Source organism: Malaclemys terrapin, chromosome 8, assembly GCF_027887155.1.
Source record: "Malaclemys terrapin pileata isolate rMalTer1 chromosome 8, rMalTer1.hap1, whole genome shotgun sequence".
Classification (NCBI taxonomy): Eukaryota; Metazoa; Chordata; order Testudines; family Emydidae; genus Malaclemys; species Malaclemys terrapin.
This window is the reverse complement of record NC_071512.1, coordinates 85,693,999-85,717,446: the sequence shown is the minus strand read 5'-3', so window position 1 is coordinate 85,717,446 and position 23,448 is coordinate 85,693,999. Positions and strand designations below refer to the sequence as shown.

General features: G+C 38.8%; 1 protein-coding gene across 5 annotated transcripts in view; it reads right to left on the bottom strand.

The window, feature by feature from the left end:
* USP33 (ubiquitin specific peptidase 33) overlaps positions 1-23,448 on the bottom strand; it is an 82,766-nt gene that overhangs the window by 19,107 nt on the left and 40,211 nt on the right. For 4 of the 5 annotated variants that reach the window (XM_054037153.1, XM_054037155.1, XM_054037154.1 and 1 more), the window contains 12 exons: positions 23,037-23,106; positions 20,738-20,851; positions 17,362-17,440; positions 12,941-13,361; positions 12,327-12,467; positions 8,964-9,076; positions 6,808-6,980; positions 6,618-6,712; positions 5,908-5,941; positions 3,779-3,824; positions 2,315-2,495; positions 318-444 (listed from right to left, as the gene is read on the bottom strand). In XM_054037153.1, the coding sequence (XP_053893128.1) occupies positions 318-444; positions 2,315-2,495; positions 3,779-3,824; positions 5,908-5,941; positions 6,618-6,712; positions 6,808-6,980; positions 8,964-9,076; positions 12,327-12,467; positions 12,941-13,361; positions 17,362-17,440; positions 20,738-20,851; positions 23,037-23,106 (1,594 nt within the window). The remainder of the gene's footprint in view (positions 1-317; positions 445-2,314; positions 2,496-3,778; positions 3,825-5,907; positions 5,942-6,617; positions 6,713-6,807; positions 6,981-8,963; positions 9,077-12,326; positions 12,468-12,940; positions 13,362-17,361; positions 17,441-20,737; positions 20,852-23,036; positions 23,107-23,448) is intronic. The other variant, XM_054037156.1, reaches the window with a different exon arrangement.

Below are 23,448 nucleotides of genomic sequence, written 5' to 3'. Positions count from 1 at the left end.
CTTATACTGAAATTGCTATGCATTATTAATGTGTCTTCTGAGGGCTATTATAAAACAAAAGCATTTCTCCAGCATAGTTGATTCTGTGGTGACACATACTTGACATTAGTTCTATCTGAATTACAGGGTCTCTTGCCAACAGCTGAGTGTCTGACTGACCCAACCTCCCGTCCCCAATTCCAAATGTCTTACAAAATTTATTTAGCAACCTAATTTAAAAAGCTGGGTGCCAAATGGCCAACAGCTCACAAGTGATTCATTTATTTGAACAAGGTTTATACCGACACTGAACTTTCTTCTTTTATTCACTTTCTTACCTGTAGAAGAGAACATAAGCTTCTGCATTCTGCACAGTGGATTCTGGTACTTCTGTGACACTCTGATCATCAAATTCATACCACAGATTATTTAAATTGTTTTGACAATAAGCTATATAATGTCCACCTAGAGTAAGAAGGTATTAGAGACTGTACAGTGAAATGTGCGGCTATGAACAATATAGGTAACAGGTGAAGAATACAGAAAATTGGACATCTTTTCATCACATATGTTTAATGGTATTAATGAAAGGGACTTTTACTATATATATTTGGTTTAAGTTCCTTATAAATCTAAGATCAGCTTTTTGTTCCATTCCCACCAGCTAAAGGCAGACATGGTTATGTTCTTTCAACATATGCTCTGCTCTCCAAGTGATCTTTAGTTTGACTGATTTCTGAGCAATATGAATACTCTGGGTCATGATGTTCAAAACAGTCCATTTAGTACGTTATTTTAGTCAAAGGAACATCTCGGTCTAGATTTTCACGTTCTCTAAAAGCAGCCAATGTACCTGCATGAAATAGGAACCATGTTCTACTGTTCAGCATCTCAAGATTCCTAATTTGCATCTTGGTTACTATTCACATTTAGGCTCAGGTTGTTTCTTAAAATACAGAGCACCTACAGTTGTGATAATCGTATACCTGCCCTTGATCTGAAAGGGAGGCAGCATTTAGGGAAGAATAAGATGAAACAATTTGACCTAAACAATAAGGTCCTTGGGACCCACTACAGAATCTATTCTTGAGCTATTTTGACTCCCATTTCTGACTGAATGCACCCTACTTTTTTTCCTGGTCTCTGACTCTTGAGAATAACATGGAAACTAACTATAATAGAACCCCAGAGTTACAAACATCTTGGGAATTGAGATTTTTGTTCAGAGTTACAAACACAGTTTGTTTGTTATTTCAAAAGTTTACAAATGAACATTAACTCAGTAAAGTTTAAAAGCTGTATTATGCAGAAGAAAAATGCTGTTTTCCCTTTTTTTTTTAGTAATTTATGTTTAACATGGTACTGTACTATGTATGTCTTTTTTTGGGGGGTCTCTGCTGCGGCTTGATTGTGTACAGTACTTCCAATTCCAAATGAGATGTGTGATTGACTGGTCAGTTCATAACTCTGGTATTCATAACTCTGAGGTTCTACTGTAGAAAGGAACGCTACGTCTCCTTGACTGATTTGGGCATCATTAGGAAGCACATTACAACCAGAGCTCTTGGATCTGCATTAGATGCCAACACATTTCAGGATAGAACTGAAAGCATTTACTGTTAAATCTATGTCTTAGATGTTCAGGGCCTTATGTGAGAAATTGCCTCTCTTCCCACACCATGTTGCCAGAGTTTATAACAGAGGCACTGGAACTCTTTCAGACAAACAAGGAGGAACTACTGGCAGAATATTCTCCACAAGGGGAATTGGCAGTGCACTCCCCTTTGACAAGGAGAGTAAAAATCAGCTAATTTTCTGGACATGCCACAAAGTCCATCTTTTCACCACAGATCTTTGTGGACGGAGGAGCTTATTTTATTATTCACATTATATTTGCTTGTGGTGTCACTAGCTGGGATGAGCAGTCCTTTATATTGCATCATTATTCGTACTGCGTACTTGAATTTATGTAGCAGACAACAGCAGGATGGTTAACTAGAGAGGTTTTTGTAAGTACTTTTTTTTAAGTCATAAGACTGGTTAATTCATCCTTCTTCAAATTGTACAAAACTCCTAAACAACATTCCAAAATGTATGCCATAACTCATTTTAAAAAACAAATAATCAAACAGTACATGTACTAGCTTCTGGCTTCAATCAACAGTAAGACTAGTCAATTTTGGAATTAATATTACTACCACCATTGTCCATATTTACCTTTCAGACCAGTAAATCTTAATGGTACCCTTAATCCCACATCTACTTACATAAAATGAAGTGTGCCATGAACATCTGCCACTATGTTTGCATTCTGAAACAACAAACCTATACTTACTGCTGGCAGTTCCATGGTGGCAGATGACAGACAAGAGATCATATGTCACAATCTGAGCTGGACTGTCCTTAGCAACGAAAGGCTGAAGATCAAGTCCTTCCAGGGGAAAGGATACATGGGTACCAATTTTTGTGGAAAACATGAGCTCATGTCTGAATCTTTTGAGATGAATGCACAATATCTGTAAGAAGGATTGACAGACTTAATTTAGAACTTAGAAACTATACTGCAGAGGCCCTTTAGATTGACTTACCATCGTGTCTTAACCGCGGTGAGTCGACTGCTGCCGCTCCTCCGTCGACTCCGCCTGCGCCTCTCGCGGCTGTGGTGTACAGGAGTCGACGGGAGAGCACTTGGGGATCAATTTATCGCGTCTAGACTAGACGTGATAAATTGACCCCCGCTAGATCGATTGCTGCCTGCAGATCTGGTGGGTATAGACCAGGGGTAGGCAACCTACGGCACGTGTGCCGAAGGCGGCACGTGAGCTGATTTTCAGTGGCACTCACGCTGTCCGGGTCCTGGCCACCCGTCCAGGGGGCTCTGCATTTTAATTGAATTTAAATGAAGCTTCTTAAACATTTTAAAAACCTTATTTACTTTACATACAACAATAGTTTAGTTATGTATTATAGACTTATAGAAAGAGACCTTCTAAAAACGTTAAATTGTATGACTGGCACGCGAAACCTTAAATTAGAGTGAATAAATGAAGACTCGGCACAACACTTCTGAAAGGTTGCTGACCCCTGGTATAGACATACCATTAGAGACTCCTATGGCCCCAGTACAAGCAGCTGGAATTAATTTCTTCTGCAGTCGGAGGCAGATGATGGCCGCCTCAGGACCCTCCACATTTATTTTAAATTAGTTGCATTTGGGATTTCCCCCAAAAAATCATCTTACTGATCCTGCAAAAATCCTAAGGCTAGCACTGAGCAGTTGCCAAAACCTAATGCTTCAATGAAGGACAAAGCTCTTCCCCAACTGCATTTAACTATTTGTGCAAGGCTGTAACCAGGATCAAATTCCTTCACAATTCTTGCAGTCATCAGCTGATGCTCTGAAGCATAAGATTTGATTACCTTTAGCATGCATAGCTACAAACCTAACAAGTCAGAAATACTGTGCTGAGCTGGAAATGTTTAACTCTATGATCTCCAGCAGAAGTGAATTCCACAGGATAGCTACAGGACTGTAGGAAAAACATTTTTTTTCCCTTCTAACTTTACCTTTCATTTTAACTGTTGTTCACTTTCTTGTAAAGGACCTGACCAAATGTGACTAGATGCGAACTTTTTTTTTTTTTTTTTTTCTTCTTCTTTTTTTAGGAATGGCAAGTATGCTGCTACATTTTAGTTTTTTAACATTCAAGACACAATCTACTTTCTGTGCAACTCATTAACCTTGCCACATTCCCAATCATTCAGAAGAAACATTTTTAAAGGTGTGTGATTTAAATACCTCAGGAAAGTTTTGCACTTTGCAGAATTTCACTCCATTCCTTAACCTAAGCAAAGAAGAAAAACATCATTTAGTTCTATAAATGTTTCACCTCCTGTGCCAACTCAGCAAAAACATGACGAAGAGTTGCGTATTACATTAGTAAACCTGAAATATTTCTGGAATGCAGACTAGACTTACTGTAGCCAAAGTGATATGAATAATGACATCTTGAAGACGAGAAAATCTGTTCCACTGAAGAATTCAAAGCAGTAACTATGTACATGTCTACCAGTTCTATCTAGCCAATGGATTTTCTTAGTATGGGGGAAAAGATTTAGCATTTAAACTTTGTGAAAGCAAATTATGGCTGAATTGCAGTTTTTGCTAAATAAGTTCATTTTTCAAGAAAATTTAACTGCAGAAGAGTATCAATAAATAATTAGAATGGAGTGCTAATATGCACTCCATTTCCACTGAAGGCTATGAATATTCTTCAAGGTCCTCTGTATTTTACTGGCCCCATACTATATTTACTTAAATTGTACTATGATGCTTGTACAAAAAAACAGTGTTATGTATAACAGCAACAACTGTTAAGCGTCTGACAGTGTTACGTTCCTTTATTTTGATAAATCATCATCATTTAGACTGCATTAACAATTAAGGATTTATCTTACAGTAATACAAAGGGTTGCTATACATTTAGATGAAATATTTCTTTATAATCCCTGTGATACTACACCCCAGGGGCGCACCCTATAACCCCCATATTCTTCATTTGTATGTAATTGTGATATTGCATACAAAGCATGCCTTGTAAGGTATCATGGGAAAGGTTATGATCTGCTGAAACCCACTGTTCCATCTAAATATCTCTCTCTTTAATGCATATGAAGTTATGAGAATTGTGTTGAATGATTGCCACTAAAATTTGCTGTGGGTTTGGGAAGCGCCCAGATACTGGCTCCCCAAAGACAATAAAACCAGGGAGATAACCAATGCCGAGGTGGGTGTTGAACAACCATTAACAGCCATTGTCCAGCAAGGGAGCTACAATGCAATGACTCACTTGCACAAGGCCACACCAGGGGAATTGTTCAACCTCACCTTGTGACTCAGCAATCCCCACCACACATGCCTAGACTTATGTTCTCCAAACACATGGACTAAGGATATAAAACAGAACACAGGGGCCCCATGCTTTGCCTTTTCTCCTCCACCCACCTGCAAAGAACAAGGATGCTGAGAAGACTGATGATTTCAACAGAAGAGACTGGCCCAGGTTTGAGAGACAAACCTGTATATTAAGGACTAAGATCCAATGGGGTGAGAACATTGCTTGATCTAAATACGGTCTAGTGTGATAAGGGTTAAGGTTTAGACTGCATGCTTATATATTTTATTTTATTTTGGTGACCACTGACTTTTTGCCTATCACTTATAATCTCTCTTTTATAATCAATACACTTGTTTTATTGTTTATCCAGTGAGTTTGCCTGAAGTGCTTGGTAAATCTGCTCAGGTTCACAAAGGCTGGTGTATGTTCACTTTCCATTCCAAGTGGTGAACCAATTAATAAACTTGCATTGCTCAAGAAAAGGTCTTGAACAGTGCAAGACGGTGTATTCCCGAAGTACAAAGCTGGGGGGGATTTGGCTGGTGCCTTTCTCTGTGATATTCATGAGTGACTCTGGAAGCATTCATGCAATCTAGCTGGGTGTGAGGCTCCGTATGTGGTTGTGCTGAGTGATAACAGTGCCTGGAGGGGTTTGCTCCTTGTCACAGGGAAAACATTGTGAGAGACAACCCAGGCTGGAGAGTTAAGGGGGCACAGTCGTCCCACAGTGCAGTCCCAGGCTGCACCCCGTGGATCCCGTCATAATCCGAATATGGTTGACTCATCCCTAAAGCATTTCCTGCCTGACACACTTTTATTGCTTCTAGACTTTTGACAGGTATTGTACAAGCTCATATAACAAAAAGCTGCTCATCAAAAAATGTCATTGTACCAAAAATACAGGATTCCCATCTATGAAAGTCACTGTATGTTGCATTTATTTCCACACATTCAACTTTTGCAGCAACAGTTAATGTGCTGATCAAGACCAAGGCTTATCAAAGCAAATTTAAGGTAAAAGATGACTTACTTTTTACACTTTTCACAACTGTACATGTTATCACCTGCAGATATTGGGGGGGGGGGGGGGGGGGGAGAAACACAACCATTATTCTCTAAACACAAGCAATTATTCTTCAAGGTATTCACTATACTTTATTGATTATAATTGCAATTTACAATAGCTATTATACTTTTCTACTGCTTTGATTGTGTCATTGTAATTTCAGGGATAATTTATTTTTCAGGTTAAATGTTTTCATTCAGTGTCTGAAGACTTTGGATTCCTATGGAGAAAGTTTAGTATTTCAATGAGCAAATGTATGATTTGGTTTTCTTAGGGTTTATGTTCCCAAACATTAAAAATATATTCTGGATTATGTTGGGTTATTTAATCATTTTAAAATAAAAGGGAAGCAGTACACAGTTTAAAAGGCAAGACAAGGAGCAAATTCCCAAATTTAGACTGAAAATATCCTGAACGCCATCTGATTTTATTTCATTAAGAGAAATTCAATTATTGGATATTTCCAAGAAAACGTATGTGAAAATTCTTGCTTCAAAATCCGTTTCAATAGTGGTTTATTAAAAAAAATTAAGTGGATCCTATGATCAGGAATATTTTTTAAAGTCTGATGTGTGCTTTGGTTCAATTAAAAAAAAGGCAAAATTAAAATACCTCATCTATTTATCTTGTTTTAAAAAGAAGGCACATTAGACATATTTTAAAAAGTGGCTTACCCTTGAGCTCATCTCTGGCGAAAAAGGCAGCAAGACAATCTTGTAAGGTTACTATTGGACCCCAAAACCAGCTAGGAACACATGAGACAACAAACCTGAAACATCATTGACAGAAAACACAACAAATGTTCTGCCAGTAGAGCAGAAACCGCAATTTTAAAATCTAAGCACTACAAAGAGAATCACTTACCTTTTAAAGTACTCCACAAAAAATGCTATCCACCCCTGGGGAGCATATGCTTCACCACACGACCCTGCCTTGACTAGAGAAGTCTGATGACTTGCAGAATGCAGTTTGGCAAGGTCTTCCTTACCTGGAATAGGCAATGACAGATCCTGAAAAGTCTCCAGGGTAACAGATACCTATGCAAAAAATAAAGTAGGGAGGAAAATTAGGCTTTTGTTAAAAGAAATAGGCAATCACTTCTAATTTTGTCAAGTACACCACAGTGTTTTGTAACTTTATTTTATGATCTTGAGAAGTTTGATCAAAAGAGTGACTGCTAACTAAAGATTCAGTGTTTTATTCCTAAAATTCCACTAGATGGCAATCTCTCAATTATCAATTAAATGGATTTGGGTCATAAAACCAGTCTTTTGAAGAACATTGCACCAGGTGATACTTTTATAGCTAAAGAAGTAATAATGGCTCTTTTATAAACCCCAGCTGGTTTATTCCATGGTAGTGGTGATGTTAGCAATACAGAGCTTTTCACAGATGGCTCTCATGCGTGCTAGTTCTACCAAACATTATTCAAATTATTTTGATGGTGTTTTACTTAGAAACAATCCTCCCCCTCCAAATAAGAATGAGCACTTCTGACTTTCGGGGCTATTTTTAAAGGAAACTGAAGTGGTTTGTTATAATAACTTAGAAGTAAATATTTGCTAAGAATCATTTTTAGAAGTTTTTTTAATTACCTGCTACTATTTAAGTGGCATTATGAACAAATGGGACTTGCTTTCGTCAGTGGGGGCTGCCATTTTTACTAAAGAACAACACACTTTCCAGCAGGAAGCTGAGCTTCATAAGTCATTCTAGGACTTCAAACCACTTTGAAAAATCAAATTTTAAATGTTTTTAATGAAACCTAAATTTTCTCAGCCCAAACTTGCACGATGAGGCTCTTGAAACAGTATGACTAGCTACTCTTTTCTATATTCCAGATAATTAAAAACACTTAATGACTGCCTTTTTTAATCTGATGCAATAGTTAGACTGTTTTATATTACAAGGCAGTTTTCCTTAAGGAATCTGTGTGTGTTAGGAAGTCAGGCTAAACATAATTGGATTTTCTTCTAAATGAAGTTGTAGACATAGAAGATTCCTCCTCCATATTGGGTTCCATTCTTCTGCCATGAACTGCTTTTCATGGGCAAAGGATTTCTCCTTCCCCAACACAGCTTTTATTCTTATTTAAAAACAAAAGAATTGAAAAGAGGCACCTCATAGCTTAATGTAAAAATAACTGAATGAGCAGTTCTGAATGATATTGGAAATCTGTGACCGACAGCATGTAGACACCACAGTCCTTGGTTAGCCATAATACCATAGGAAAAGGAACTGTAGCCTTCACCTGAACACACACCTTGCTGTGCGTCTAAGCAAGGTAACAGAGCTGTTCAGCTAGTTTATAACCAATAGTTGGAACTTCCTGGACAGTGGAAGGGAAGAGGAAGAAAAAGAAAACTTTGCTGCACTTGGGGAAAAAAACTTGGTTGCAAACTAACACCCACAATTTTGTTGAGTTTCAGTTGGACTTATGCTCTATTCCCAAATGAGAGGCAAGAGTCTATATTAAAGAAGGGTTGCAACAGTTACTATCAGGGACTGAGAAATTAAATTGAGGAGACCTTTGATAGCAGCCTTCAACTACCTGAAGGGGGGTTCCAAAGAGGATGGAGCTCGGCTGTTCTCAGTGGTGGCAGATGACAGAACAAGGAGCAATGGTCTCAAGTTGCAGTGGGGGAGGTCCAGGTTGGATATCAGGAAAAACTATTTCACTAGGAGGGTGGTGAAACACTGGAATGCGTTACCTAGGGAAGTGGTGGAGTCTCCTTCCTTGGAGGTTTTTAAGGCCCGACTTGACAAAGCCCTGGCTGGGATGATTTAGCTGGGAATTGGTCCTGCTTTGAGCAGGGGGTTGGACTAGATGACCTCTTGAGGTCCCTTCCAACTCTGATATTCTATGATTCTATGAGACGTAACAGCTGCAGAACTCAGAAAGGGGCCAAATCCCAAGAGAAAGATTACACATGTAAAAGTAAAATGACTGAAATTAACTCTGTATATTTTAATATAAAAATGAACATCACATTCATGTTAGAACATCTTCCTACACTCACCCTATCACAAGTCAGGCACTGCACTGAGCTTATGATGGTCCCATCAAATATGTCAGATATGACACTCCTGTATTTCTTGTATTTCTTCTTTTTTGGAGAAGATACAGTTGGGACTAATATAAAAAGACAAAAATAAAAATGGTTAAAGAGGGTTCATGAACAGTGTGTAACCTTTGATTCTGCTTTGTCTGAATCCATTTTTAAAATGACATGATTAAATGAGTATGTGCCACCTCTTTTCAGGATTGAGATAAAGGAACTAATTCCCTTTCCCCATTATCTCAACCCCTACAGAACCAGGCAGCCAAATTACTGGCAGCTATGGCGGAATTAGTGTATCTCCTAGGCTCAATTGTTCCTGTAGGTTCCTAGTAGAATGAAGGTAGACAAAACATGCTTGATCCTTCTTTCTTTCCTAATGGAATTTTCAAGGCTAGCATTTAAGTTAAGTAAAACTCAGATATTTAGAGGGACAATCTTAGAATCCTTGGTGTATAGCTCTCAGATTAAGGCCCGTTTTAAGCATATTCTCACTCAGAGTATAAAGTTCATACATCGGAGAGCATATGCTAGCCTCATTTGACCATAACGGTTTTCCAGGGAGTCTTCAACATATCTTGGTTGAAGGACTCAACTGGTTCAGACTCGAAATGCTGAGGCACTGATTATGGTGGGCCAAAGTGGGATGAGTCTCAGTGATAGATACAGAATTTAAAAAGCAGATTGATTGAAAACAAGAAAACCTGCCCCCTGCTGAGACTGCCTAAGTGGAGCAGTCTCTAAAGCTCTGAGGGATTTTCCCCAATTGATCTGGAAATCAAGTATAAATAATTTCAAGTTCTGATCTGTATTAGATGAGTAATACCTGTTTCTCTGGAGTACAAAAAACCCTCAGAAACAGTGTCCTGGCCCCCCTACATTAGAGAATAAAACCTAGAAGCATCATATGAGATATAGACTGCAAATGCTCTTGCAGTACCTACCCAACAGACTAAGGTCCCCAAAACTCCTCCTGTAGGAATCTTGGCAGTTGACCTGCTGATTTGCTAGTTGCCAATACAAATAAGGAGCAGCAAAGTGTGGGGCCAATAATAATGAAAAGGGAAACAAACAGTTCCAAACAGACCTCTCCCCGCCAGGGATGCAACTCCCCAAAGGCTGCCTCATAGACAAAAGAAGTCCATAAACCAACTGGATGGCCCATAAGCAAATACCTTTGAGTGCCTGCTGTCTCATGTAACTAAAATTGCCTCCCTGACTCATTTCTAGCTGAAACAGGCTTGGAGAAGGGAAGAGTTTGGATCTGAAGAGAGAATACTGGCAGGAAGAAAAGTCAGCAAGTCCTCTTTTCACGTGGCGCTTTAGATGTGCATTATGCAGGGACCCACGAGTTATGCAGCAATGCCCCACTTCCTGACCCCAGTAAAGTATTCTTCAGTCATGTATTTTGATATTAAACTGTTTTAGAACACCTCACATTTTCAATTTGCCAGAGATTTCCATACTGAAAATGCATGACAGATGTAGTTGGGGGGAGGGGGAGGAAGGTGTTGGTTTCTGGGTAGAGGACAGTTTGGCCTCATGAGAGTCAGGAAGGCACAGGAGACAGTTTTGCTTTTGGCAACTAGGAGCGAGTTGAGACTTTTGGTACAGGGCAGGGGACAGATCTCTATTGTTTCCACTCTGAACAAAGATGGAGGTAACTTTACATCCAAGTGAGGAAGGATGACACTAGCCTCACTGCAATCTGCCCCATATCTTCCACTACACACAATTATGGCATTAGACTGATATTTCTGGAAAGCTAACCAGGAGTGATACAATGTTGCCATCTAAATGACTCTTGTTAGACTTCAGTGCTGACACACCATTAACATGAAGGGGTCAGTTAACATCTCTGAGAGCTGTGGTATTTGTCTGTTTGCCAAATATAGCAGGCATCACTGTATGAAGGTTTTCTTCACAACCATAAATAAATAAATCTTTAACAATTATTCATGAATGCTCAGATTTTGAAGCACAATTATGCAGCAAACTCAAAAACTCAAACAAACTCATTTACATCAATGAATTATCACACTATAGAGTATTGTACATTGGCAACAATCCCAAAAGGGGGATGCAGGCAACCCCTCTGGGCCATGTCTGAAACACCACTGTTGTCCAGATCCTCAGCAAAGGAAGGGGAGTATAATGAAGCAGAGTACCAGAGTGGCTTTCCATTGAAATTGCTCAGACTCCTGCTGATGGCTGGAGAGAGGCCAGCTATTAGGCTGACCACCTCTTCCACAGCTGAGGGAACTGCAAGTCTGTCAGAGTGGGAAATTTCTGGAAGTTTGGTTGAGATCACCATCAACTTCCTTATGCTTTGAGTAGGCTGCCTGTAATCCAAGCATGCTCAGGGTCCCTGGGAGTTAAAGCTGTAACAGATGGTGGGGAGAAGATCTGCTAGAATGGGACTTCAGATCACATCTCTGCCAAGCTGTTCATAGGTTCATCCAGATGAAAGAAAGGGATCAGGTACCTCAAGGAGTGGAGTAAGAAAGAGCTGCCCCTGCTGGAGGATTTGCATTTTGGTGTCAATTCTATAAAGGGACCACACAGAGAGATGCAGCCAGGGTACAAAGTAGGAGAACCTCTTGTAGAGGCAGAAGAAACTGCTATAAAAACATATTCCTGCTGCTGAGAGACTGCAGTAATGGAGAAGGAGCACTGTGTCAGAGCCAACCCTGCAGTCAGAGAGAGCCTAGCCCTTACAGGTGCTGACCTATTACTGATGAGTAGACTGTAGAATAGATGCAGCCTAAACAGACTCTTTGTGTGGGTAGCAGAAATTAGGACTGCTCCAATGGGTGAACTTGCCTAGAGCAGTAGGGACAGGCATGAGATCTTTCACCCTGGGAAACTCAACTGATGCCTTGTTCCCGCAAGAATCCTCTCCCTTGAGTACCCAATGGGCTCCTTCCCAGACTCTCCTCTAAACACACAACCTTTTTTCCTTCTATGAGCATTCTTCCCTCCACCTCCATTTCTCCAATCAGGTGCTATTAAAGAAAGATCAAGAAATATTGCTCCATGCTTTAAGAGCAAGGAGACAAAAACAACTGGAGAGGCAGGAAGCGCTATGAATACACAGTTGCTTATAGCGACTGGTAGTGATGCACCATTCTCCAATAAAGTGAAAAGAGACAGTGACGTAGAAAATCATGAGAAGCTCTGTACCCCATTAACATGGTGTCAAATCTCTAACTAGAGGCCTGGAAGCACATGCAGCGTCAATATTAAATACCAAAATTAAAAAAAAAAAAATTAAATTAATGGCACTCTTATGAGCAAGGCAATGCAAGGAGAAAAAGCATATACCTTTTTTGTGTGCAGGTGCCAATCCAGACCATAATGAGCCTGATTTTGGAGGAGAGGTTGATAAACGTGTATTCACTCCTTCGTTTGAGGGAGGGCTTTGCGGTCCTGACAGATCAGTCATGTGGACATCACTGATATAGTCTGCAACAGAAATTTGTATTACTGCACAGCTGAATTTTTCCAACAGTAAAGTTTTGCTTCAGGTTGAACTGCAAAATAGTTAGATAACTTACATTTCAGCACACCAGTAGGTGACTGATTAAATGCTTGTGCATAAGAAAATTAAGTTTTAATTCAGCAACTGTTAAAGCAGAAATAATGAGCCAAAAAAATCCAAAAGCAATCACCAATTGTAATGTTATCTGAAGTCTTTCAATTGTTACAAATCTTGAATAGCTGGTAAATAGTCACTGGACTTCAAAATGGATTAAACAAACATAATCGAAGTACCACATTAATGAACTTGAGCACCAGTTTAAAACCATTCTACTCTTGTGCGATACGTGACAAGTTATACATCTAAAATGGTTTCCCTCATTTTTACTTTTACATGCATTTCAGCTACAAGTATGATTTTGTTATAATTACAAATTAGCAACTGATCATACAGTCACCTGAAATTCTGCTATGTATTTGCACTTTGACTGTTCCTGGATTATGTAAAAATTCAGCAGTTTCTGAAGCAGTGTTTTTGTCTTTTTTTAAATCCTCCATAGAACTTGCTCGGTTAAACTTATTACACGGTGTTTTTTCTTTCTGCCAATCTTTAGTTGTGAGGGAGTGGTTTTCAACATCTTGAATTAACATAGTAGCCTCTGCATAGTCCTCCGAGAATGGTCTGGAACCAGCCTCATTTTCTGCCTTATCACTGCTACCACAAGATTCACAGGACTGGAAATCTACATCTGACTGGTTCTTGTCTTCTTCCATACTCTCTTCTATACTTGTAGAATGGGTATCTTCTATTTCCATGACAGGTTCCTTTAGCTCTTCATGAAGCAGATCCATTAAACAACGCAGGAATTCTTGTGCATCCTGGAATTTAAAATAGGTACATAATCCCCTTTTATATTTAGAAGATATGCACATAGTGGTGTCGAAACAGCAAAAAGCTAAAGCTGGCCACTAAATCAAAGGAGTAAAAACAAAGTAAATGCCACCTGCCCAGTCTGGGGTGCAAAAGAGAATTAGACTGTCAGTCCAAATAATATTTAATTTTGGATTTTGTAACCTCCTACACGAGTTCCATTCCATGTCACGAGTCTTACTTGGCAACTTTCCTTCTCAAGCTTTCACTCATCACAAAGCTTATACTCTGTGCCAGGATATTTTAATTGTTAAAATATTTCTTCTGTGGTCTCTGTGACACCGAGGCTCCTTGGCAAAGGGTCGCCTGTTCTTTGCAAATAACACTTACCTCAGGCCTGACAAAGTCACTACACCAAACATATCTTACAGGATATTTATCTATAAATAGTAAAATGTAAGGTAGCTACAGAAAGCTCATAACTCATCAAGATTCATAATCACTGCAAAGTGTATGTATGGGTAATATTTATGTTGAAAGTATGTGTTACTGACTTGAAGTAAATGTTAGTCACCAGAGGATAATGTCTCAGTGACAGCCTATTCAGCAGCAGGGAGTTGCCACCCCACCCTGTTTTGCCACTGATGCAATGCAAGGCTCAATTGTTCAGCCTTGCTCAGTACAAAACTTCCAATAGAAAACCATCAGAGGCAAATGCAAACAATCAAAACCACCTGAAGGAAAAAAAGAAACATTATGACAAAATAGGGGTTCACCTTGTCTATGAACAGAAACAAAAAACTTTCAGGATAACACAAAGGAGAGAAAGGTACTCTGCATCCTTCCACTGAGAAGACATCTTGAGGAACAAGGTATTCCCTCTCATGAAAAATTGGATCCTGGTTTCTGTTAAGTTCTGAAACAGACTGAACATCGGGGAGTGGGAAACCTACTTTATTAGCTAGGAAAGGTAATTAATAAATGTAGATGACCTTCACATTTTGATTTTGTTTCGTATTATAGCTATTTGTTTCCACGTCTCTCGTTTGTAGTTAAATCTTTATTCTTTCTTAAAAATATCTACTTTTGTTTTACTGCAAGTGGTTCACAAGTGCTGTCTGATTTATAGGAGCAGCGATTTAAGGTAAAATTAGTAAACTGGGACACATTGCACCTCTGGCGGCAGAGGATCTGGGATTTCTGTGAGTAGTCTGTGTCCAGGGCAGCATATCACAGAGGACTGATTCAAATGGACTGGGGTGCACCTTTTGTTCACCTGCAAGGTGTAGACTCGGCTGGCATAGCCCAGGTGAAAGCGTTCAAGTGGCTGAAAGGCTAATGGTGGTAAGGAACAGCCAGGCATAGGTGAGACTCCCTCAGTTTGGAGGCAGGGGGTAACAAGGTGACTCTCAGTCCTGGGTAGCCCAAGAACCATCACAATGACACGTGCATCCTAATACAAGCAACAACCAAGTACCTGGTTAGCTCCCAGCTGTACAGTTAATAGAGGTTGTCGGTAGAGGAATCTAACCTCATCATATAAGGTTTTCAAACTTTTTTTGCAACAACCTATCAGCACCTTACGTACACTGGTCAGGGAAACCACATTTGCACCTTTCAAAAGAATCGTCTTTAATTTGTCCCAGCCCTCCAGCTGTTCCAGATTTGCCTGGACAGGAGAAGGAAACAAAGGGGGTGTTGTAGATTCATTCTTTAACAGCTCAGCAACTTCTTGTGGAAGGAGTGGGTGGGCTACAGTGGCAATGGCACTGCTGGCTTACTTTCAGCTTGAGCTCACTGCTGGTCTTATAAGAGCAGGAAAGGGGCAGAAGTTTGACCTCTTCCTGGTTTCTGGTGCTTCCATCTTCATTCATTAATTCCTAGTTTTGTTGTTCTTAGCCATCGTTTATTCTTGTTGCACAAGTAGCTATTTATTAAGAGGGTATCTGTTGGTCCACTGGTGGTGGGTTTAACAGGAATTTGGTACATAATCATTTTGTTACTTACTTACAAATTATTAGTGTCACCACTGTTTGGTTTCCGGGACTCTCCCTCAGCCTAATGATCTGTACACATGTAAATTTAAAACTTTTGACCTATTTGCCGTGGCTGGTAATTCTTTTAGGGGGAGAGATACTGTCGCAGTTCAGGGCTACTGCACCTGTATTTCCCCTCAGTGGTCCAGCAAGGGCACCATTCTCAGATTCCCAGCTCCCCTGCAATTGCCTTTTGGGGACGAGAACAACAACAATTTCCAGGCTGCACAGCTCCCTGCCTTCACTATGTTATTCCTAGGGCACTACCAAATTCAGTCCATTTTGGTCAATTTCATGGTCATAGGAGTCTAAAGATCATAAATTCCATGATTTCAGCTATTTAAAATCTGAAATTTCACAGTGCTGTAATTGTACGGATCCTGACCCAAAAAGGTGTTTGAGGGGGGAGGGGTTACAAGGATATTGTAGGGGAGGTTGCAGTACTGCTACCCTTATTTCTGCACTGCTGCTGGTGGCAGCACTGCCTTCAGAGCTGTGCAGCTGGAGAGCGGCAGCTGCTGGCCGGGATCCCAGCTCTCAAGGCAGAGCCGCCGTCAGCAGCAGAGCAGAAGTAAGGATGGCATGGTATGGTATTACTATCCCATGTCTCCCTTACTTCTGCACTGCTGCCTGCAGACCTGGGCCCTCAGTCAGCAGCCACCACTCTCCACCCGCCCAGTTCTGAAGGCAGCAGCAGCACAGATGTATGGGTGGCAATCCTGCGATCTTCCCTAAAATAACCTTGCGACTCCCCTGCAGCTCCCTTTTGGGTCAGGGCCCCCAATTTGAGAAATGCTGGTCTCCCCTGTGAAATCTGTATAGTATACGGTAAAAGCACACAAAAGACCAGATTTCGGGGTTTTTTTGGGGGACGGGGGGGACCTAGTGAGTAGCTTAGGGTGATGTGTTGAGGAAGAACATTGGGGTCTCCCCTTAAATACTTAAGGGAGTACAGAATGTTACGCTCATTCCAAATTTTAGCTTGCAAGGACTAAATTCCCCTGAGGAAATGTATCTTAATAAAGCTGCAGACGATTTTGCCATTTTCCCCTAAATTAGTGAATTAATTTCTTCGTTTAGGTACATGAATAAATTTTGGATACCCTGGACACAACAGTAAGTTAGAGTGTCAGTAATAATGAAAAGCATCTACAACAATTCTGAGGTTTGCTATTTTAACACTCCCTTGACACCACCGACACTATTTGTATATCAAAAATACAGTTTAACCCTCCATTTCACTTGCTAACTTCATTATACTGAATTACCAAAGTTTTCCAATATAAACTACTGCAATGCAGAGAATCTGACAAAATTATTAAGGATCTGGTTCTTTCTTAAATTGGAAATTAAATGTGGTCCCCACAATAGGGCTTTTAATAAAATATGTTTACAACAGTAAAATAGGTATGTTAGAACACACTTCATTAAAGATAATTTGAAGAATGCACCTACAATATAATTCAGTCACATAACCACTAATGCCTGCCCACTACAAGTAATTACTACCTATACAAGAGATGGAGGACACAAGTGTTCAGTATACAGTATGCTGTAAACCAGTAACATTGAAAAGAAAAGATTTGGGCTCATTGTCTAAACAAAAAACTGGATACTAGTAACTCAGCTTAAAAATATTCAAATAGTAAATTAACATAGTTTTTTATATTAACCATTCTGCTGCTTTTCCCAGGGAAAGGAGACATTCATAAGGATCATGGGGCCTTTCAGCAGTTTGTCAACAGAATCCAGCACAGAAGTCTGTGATTCAGAAAAGTTAGAGAGGAGTTTCAGGGGATATAGATTTAAAGCATGGAAAGGTAAAAACTAAAAATTTATGATTAGCTTGGTTTAAATACATATTTTTCTACTTTATCAAGTTTTGAATCTGACAATTTAGTCTACCTGAATCATGCAGTTATACTTTTGACACTTCATTGTCATAATACTGGATAATACTAAGAAGGTTTACCTGTTGGGAGTAGCCTCGAAACGTTGGATTAATTGTTTTAATTCCTTGAAACAAATTTGTAGGAACAACGGAACCAGGTCTGGGAAAGAAAAGTTTGGGAAAAAAAATTAAATGGCCTGCAATGTTCTAACTTCATTGGGATCATCATCAGCTTGATCACCGTGAGACACGTTTTAACAAACTTGTTCTATATTATTCTTACCCCAATGTAATTTTGTCTTTTTTGGGGGGCAGAGGGGTCTTCAATATAAAATATATATTTCTCCCAGAGCACAGGACAACCAAAAGTGTGAAATTGGGATTTATGTTTAAAGGCCTTCAAGCAAGCTGCAACCAAAATTAATCAGCAATACAGCAAGGAAATAATTTGGTATGCGTGATAGAAGTCAACTTCATCCAAAGACCCGTTTAAAAATATTAAGGAGTATTTGTTTATCACAGGGTCAATGCAAGGAGATAAGTTTATTTGTAGACCATCAAACCCCCCTTTGAAAAAGAAAAAAAAGACTCATGTCAAATGGATACAGAGTCAAGGCCACAAAGAAGTTGTGATCTGTATACTGAGCAGCGCCCACAGATGAGTGGGTGGGTAGTAGCATAGGCACAAGAATGGTGTGCAAATGACCCCAGGATACAAGATATCCCACAGGGACAATCAGTAATATATATTTTAGTCTTTAACTGTATCCAAACCCAAAAGTGAAACCTTTTTGGAAAGAAATTCCGCACCAATTTGAATTTTAGCATAAGCTGTTGTGTATAGTTCTTTTTAAAAAAAACAAAACAAAACATTAATTTCTCTTACATTTTAGGTATTTTTTAAAAGGAGAGAAGGTGGAGGATTTGCTCTACCCCCATTTTCTCAGAAAGTACTCCTAAAAACACTTTTCAGACAATTCAGGAAATAAGGAGAAAAGTAAATATAGAGCTTCAGGACTTGTGTGGCCACAGTGCTGTTGCTGTGTGACTGCGACGTATAACTTGGGTCTCATCTACACATAAAATTATGAAGGAATAAAGTAGGGTCTGAATTTAAAGTAGAACAGTTATTACAAAACAAATCCATGTGTAGACAAGCTCTTACTATAGAGCCTAACAGTGCAGCTCTCTTTTTTCTGCCTCCTCTCCACACAAATTCCAATCATCAAAAGTGATGGATCATTTATAAAAAACGACAACGAGGAGTACTTGTGGCACCTTAGAGACTAACACATTTATTTGGGCATAAACTTTTGTGGGCTACAGCCCACTTCATCAGATGCATGGAGTGAAAAATACAGTAGGAAGATATCTATACACACAGTACATGAAAAGATGGGAGTTGCCTTACCAAGTGGGGGGTCAGTTCTAACGAGACAATTCAATTAAAGTGGGCAATTATCAACAGGAGGAAAAATCACTTTTATAATGGTAATCAGGGTGGCCGATTTCAAACAGTTGACAAGAAGGTGTGAGTAACAATAGGGGGAAATTATCATGGGGAAATTAGTTTTTAGTTTTTATAGTGACCCATCCATTCCCAGTCTTTATTCAGGCCTAATTTGATGGTGTCCAGTTTGCAAATTAATTCCAGTTCTACAGTTTCTCGTTGGAGTCTGCTTTTGACGTTTTTTTGTTGAAGAATTGCTACTTTTAAGTCTGTTATTGAGTGTCCAGGGAGGTTGAAGTGTTCTCTGACTGGCTTTTGAATGATATAATTCTTCAGGTCTGATTTGTGTCCATTTATTCTTTTGCGTAGAGAGAGTCTTAGGACAGGCACAACAAAGAAAGTAACAGAACGCCATTAGCCGTCACCTTCAGCCCCCAACTAAAATCTCTCCAGTGCATCATCAAGGATCTACAACCTATCCTGAAGGACGATCCGTCACTCTCACAGACCTTGGGAGACAGGCCAGTCCTCGCTTACAAACAGCTCCCCAACCTGAAGCAAATACTCACCAGCAACTACACACCACACAACAAAAATACTAACCCAGGAACCCATCCCTGCAACAAACACCGTTGCAACTCTGTCCACATATCTATTCAAGCGACACCATCATAGGACCTAACCACATCAGCCACACCATCAGGGGCTCGTTCACCTGCACATCTACCAATGTGATATATGCCATCATGTGCCAGTAATGCCCCTCTGCCACGTACATTGACCAAACTGGATAGTCTCTATGCAAAAGAATAAATGGACACAAATCAGATGTCAAGAATTATAACATTCAAAAACCAGTCAGAGAACACTTCAACCTCTCTAGACACTCAATAACAGACTTAAAAGTGGCAATTCTTCAACAAAAAAACTTCAAAAACAGACTCCAACGAGAAACTGCAGAACTGGAATTAATTTGCAAACTGGACACCATCAAATTAGGCCTGAATAAAGACTGGGAATGGATGGGTCACTACAAAAACTAAAAATTAATTTCCCTATGCTAATTTCCCCCTGTTACTCTCACATTCTTGTCAATTGTTTGAAATCGGCCACCCTGATTACCACTACAAAAGTGATTCTTCCTCCTGTTGATAATAGCCCACTTTAATTGAATTGTCTCGTTAAAACTGACACCCCCCCCCCAACTTGGTAAGGCAACTCCCATCTTTTCATGTACTGTGTATCTATATCTTCCTACTGTATTTTCCACTCCATGCATGTGATGAAGTAGGATTTAGCCCACGAAAGCTTATGCTCAAATAAATGTGTTAGTCTCTAAGGTGCCACAAGTACTCCTCGTTTTTGGTGATGCAGACTAATACGGCTACCGCTCTGAAACTTTTAAAAAAAAGTTATTGAAATTTATGAAAGTCACTGAAATATGGGAAATGCATGTGTGTAACGATGCTGTATGAAGCAGATGGAAAACCAAAGTTTGTTCTATCTCAGGTTGAGCTTAAAGTGCTGGAAACTGGAGGCTCAATTATCCATAAAAGAGCACTCTTATTTATAACAACTTACATGTTTCATTGTGTAAGGAAGTCAATCTTGTCATGTTTCCTAGGATGAAAATCTAATGCCATTATGCATGATTATGGGTTCAACTACAGGAACAGCTGCAATGGGCAAATCTTTCTTTTCAACCTGAAGGCAAACATGATGCCATCATCACTCAGCAGCTAAATGACATTTGTTTTGAGTTGTCACATGATATACAGAAAAGCCTCTTTCATGTAACTTTCCCACTAAAACAAATGTTAACTTCCCCAACTCCACCACACAACCTTTTAGAGTTATTTTTAAATTAATTAAATTCAAAGCCTGTGATATTCCGAAGGTTTATTACACCCGAGGAAACAATTGGAGCTAAGACAAGTTCACCCCTGTGCTGTACTGCTGTCCAAAGTTTATATATAAACATATTTCACAAGGAAAGTGGTACAATACCTGCTTTTGTGCCAAAGTTCTGTCATCAGCTTGAGATAACTTTTACATATCGCTGGTTTCTTATCTGTTCGTGCTAAGCCCCCGCAGTCAAGAAAAAACTGTGTCAAGGGTGGGCTGATTAGAGGGAAGAAAGCAAGATTATTATTCTTTAAATAGTGCTAAGAGAAGTGTAAATCTCCCCCTACATTCATTTTAACAGCATGTTAGCTAAGGCTAATTATTGACATTTACATGGTAAACGTTTAATGATTTCTTTTCCTAAACCCTAGGGCAACATTCATATATTCTGCTTATTTGGGCCACTTTATGAGTGGCACAATACCCCTCACAGACCAATCCTGTCACTTGTTAGAGGCACTGGAATTGTCCAGTGGGAGCCACCTTACAAGGGCAGGTTCCCACTAGCCAATGTAGCCACTGCAGGATAGTGGTATATCCCCGTGATCCTTGCTCTGCAGTCAAGGTGGCTGAAAGCTGGCACTTTTTGATTATGTAATATTCTGAAAGACATTTTCAGATAACTTTCATAGCTAGTATTTTTAAAATACTCCTTAATGTCTTACAAGGAATGTATTAAAATATATCATTGTAGGGACAGGCTATACAGAAAATGTATATTGAGTTCTGTGGTTAGAATTACAGAAAAGCTTGATCTGGAAAATCAGGAAAAAATTTTGGAACAAATAGGTGGGTTAGTTCCAATATCTATTATTTTAAGCAGCACTGAGAGAATAAGTTGTTCCCTTAAAATCAACTGGTGGCCCAAGGAAATTCTAGGAACTATAACCTTGACCTCTCCCATACCATTAATATTGACCAGAAACAGTAGTTAACTGGTTCCTGATCTACAAGACATACTTTGTTATAACAAATAATATATTCTAAAAAGCTTTTGGTCCTTTCCCTCTCTTCTTGCCAAATTTCCTGGCTATTTTCCACCTTTTTATTTATTTTTTCATTAAAAGACTTTCAAAAATCCCAAAGCATTTTTTGATAATAGCAAGGACCTCAGGGCAAATAATGAGGAGTGGATAGATCACTGTACTGAATCCAGGAAACCTGGGTTCTATTCCTAACTGTACCACTGGCCTGCAGGGTTGATCATGGGGCAGTCACTTCCTTTCTCTGTGCTTCAATGTACCATCTGTGAAACGGAGATAAAGATACTGATCTCTTTTGTAAAGTACTATTTAATCTATTGGTGAAAAGCCTTATATAGTAGCTAGGGATTATAATTATTAATACCAAATCCTAACTCAGTACAGTTTTGGAGGGGGAAGTCACAAATAGAAAACATAATAGTCAGCAATTAAACATAATAATTGAAGTCTCAGTTTGGTTTTGGTTCATTGTATAAAAGGAACAACTAGCAAGACTGAAATTCAACAAATGTATTTTAAATCAATAGGTTAATTAACCTACATTTTTTTTTAAAAAGGGAAGGACAGGCTATTTTATAATTGGAAACATTTAATAAAAAATGGAAACAAAAATTAACCAAATATTCCTGATACTTTCAAGTATATAACTAGGCAGCTCTTTCTGATCTATGAATATTTAGGAATAAAAAAAAAAAACTTTCTAAACTATTTCACTTACAATTGTTATTAAGTATGTACATTATGTATGTTTAATATATAATTAGGATCTAGAAATTCTTTGATCTGTTTTTGAGTTTAAGATCCAAGCAGTTCAAGTGTTTAATCAAAGGCGTTTTATATCAGCTGCTTTTATAAAATTGGCAAGTTTAAACTTCTGTCACTAAAAGATTACACCATGCCACCTCATTTTAATTGTTATAAATAGCAATTAGAAAACTTTCCAGACTGAAAAATAACATGGTAAAAAAGAATTCAAAGCTTGTTTATGCCCCACACATCATATTACCTTTTGATGTCTGGAGAAGAATGAAAAAAAAAAAAAAAAAAACTCAAGAATCAAAGAATGGCCCTACACTTAGAAGACGACCTGGATATTTATGACCAATTCTCTTTTTAATTTTTAGAACTATAATTTTTGATTGAGGGCTGTGAGATATTAGAGAGGAGGGAAAACAAACCCATAGACTGTTATTTGAGGGAAACTATATACATATCCTGCAACTCTTAAGTATTGATTGCAATAGCACTATTCATGCTACTGCAAGATGAGGCTACCAAACACATCAAAATGAGGTTTATACTGGTATGATTCTTCTAAAACTTAAATTAAGGACTTTTTGGAGGGTCTGGTTTATAACTGAAGACATGCAGATACACATAGCTACTTTAAGGTTACATTTTACAGCTATTTTCCTTACCAATTGGAAAGAGCTTGTAAAGCTGCATTCATGTAACAAGTGTTTCCAATATTTTTCAATCCTGTAAGACCTGTAAATAGGAAAAATACATCAAGCAAGCTAAAATTGAAAAAGAAACTTGTAGGAAAATAATCTTTCCACTCAAAGATTTACTAGTCAAATTTTGCTCCCAGTACACCTCTGCAACCCCTTTGAGACCAATGGGATTGCACAAGTGTAACTAAGCAGAATTTGATTCCTAAACAGATAAATTATCTCAACTCCTATTTTGCTGTTGGTTGATTAGAATACCTAGCGTAAGTGGATTTTATTTTACCTTTTTATCTTAGTATCTTTATGTATATTTTTAGAATGACACTGTTTTGAAGAAAGATTATAAAGATAAGGGTTTGAATGTTTTAATTTTACTTGC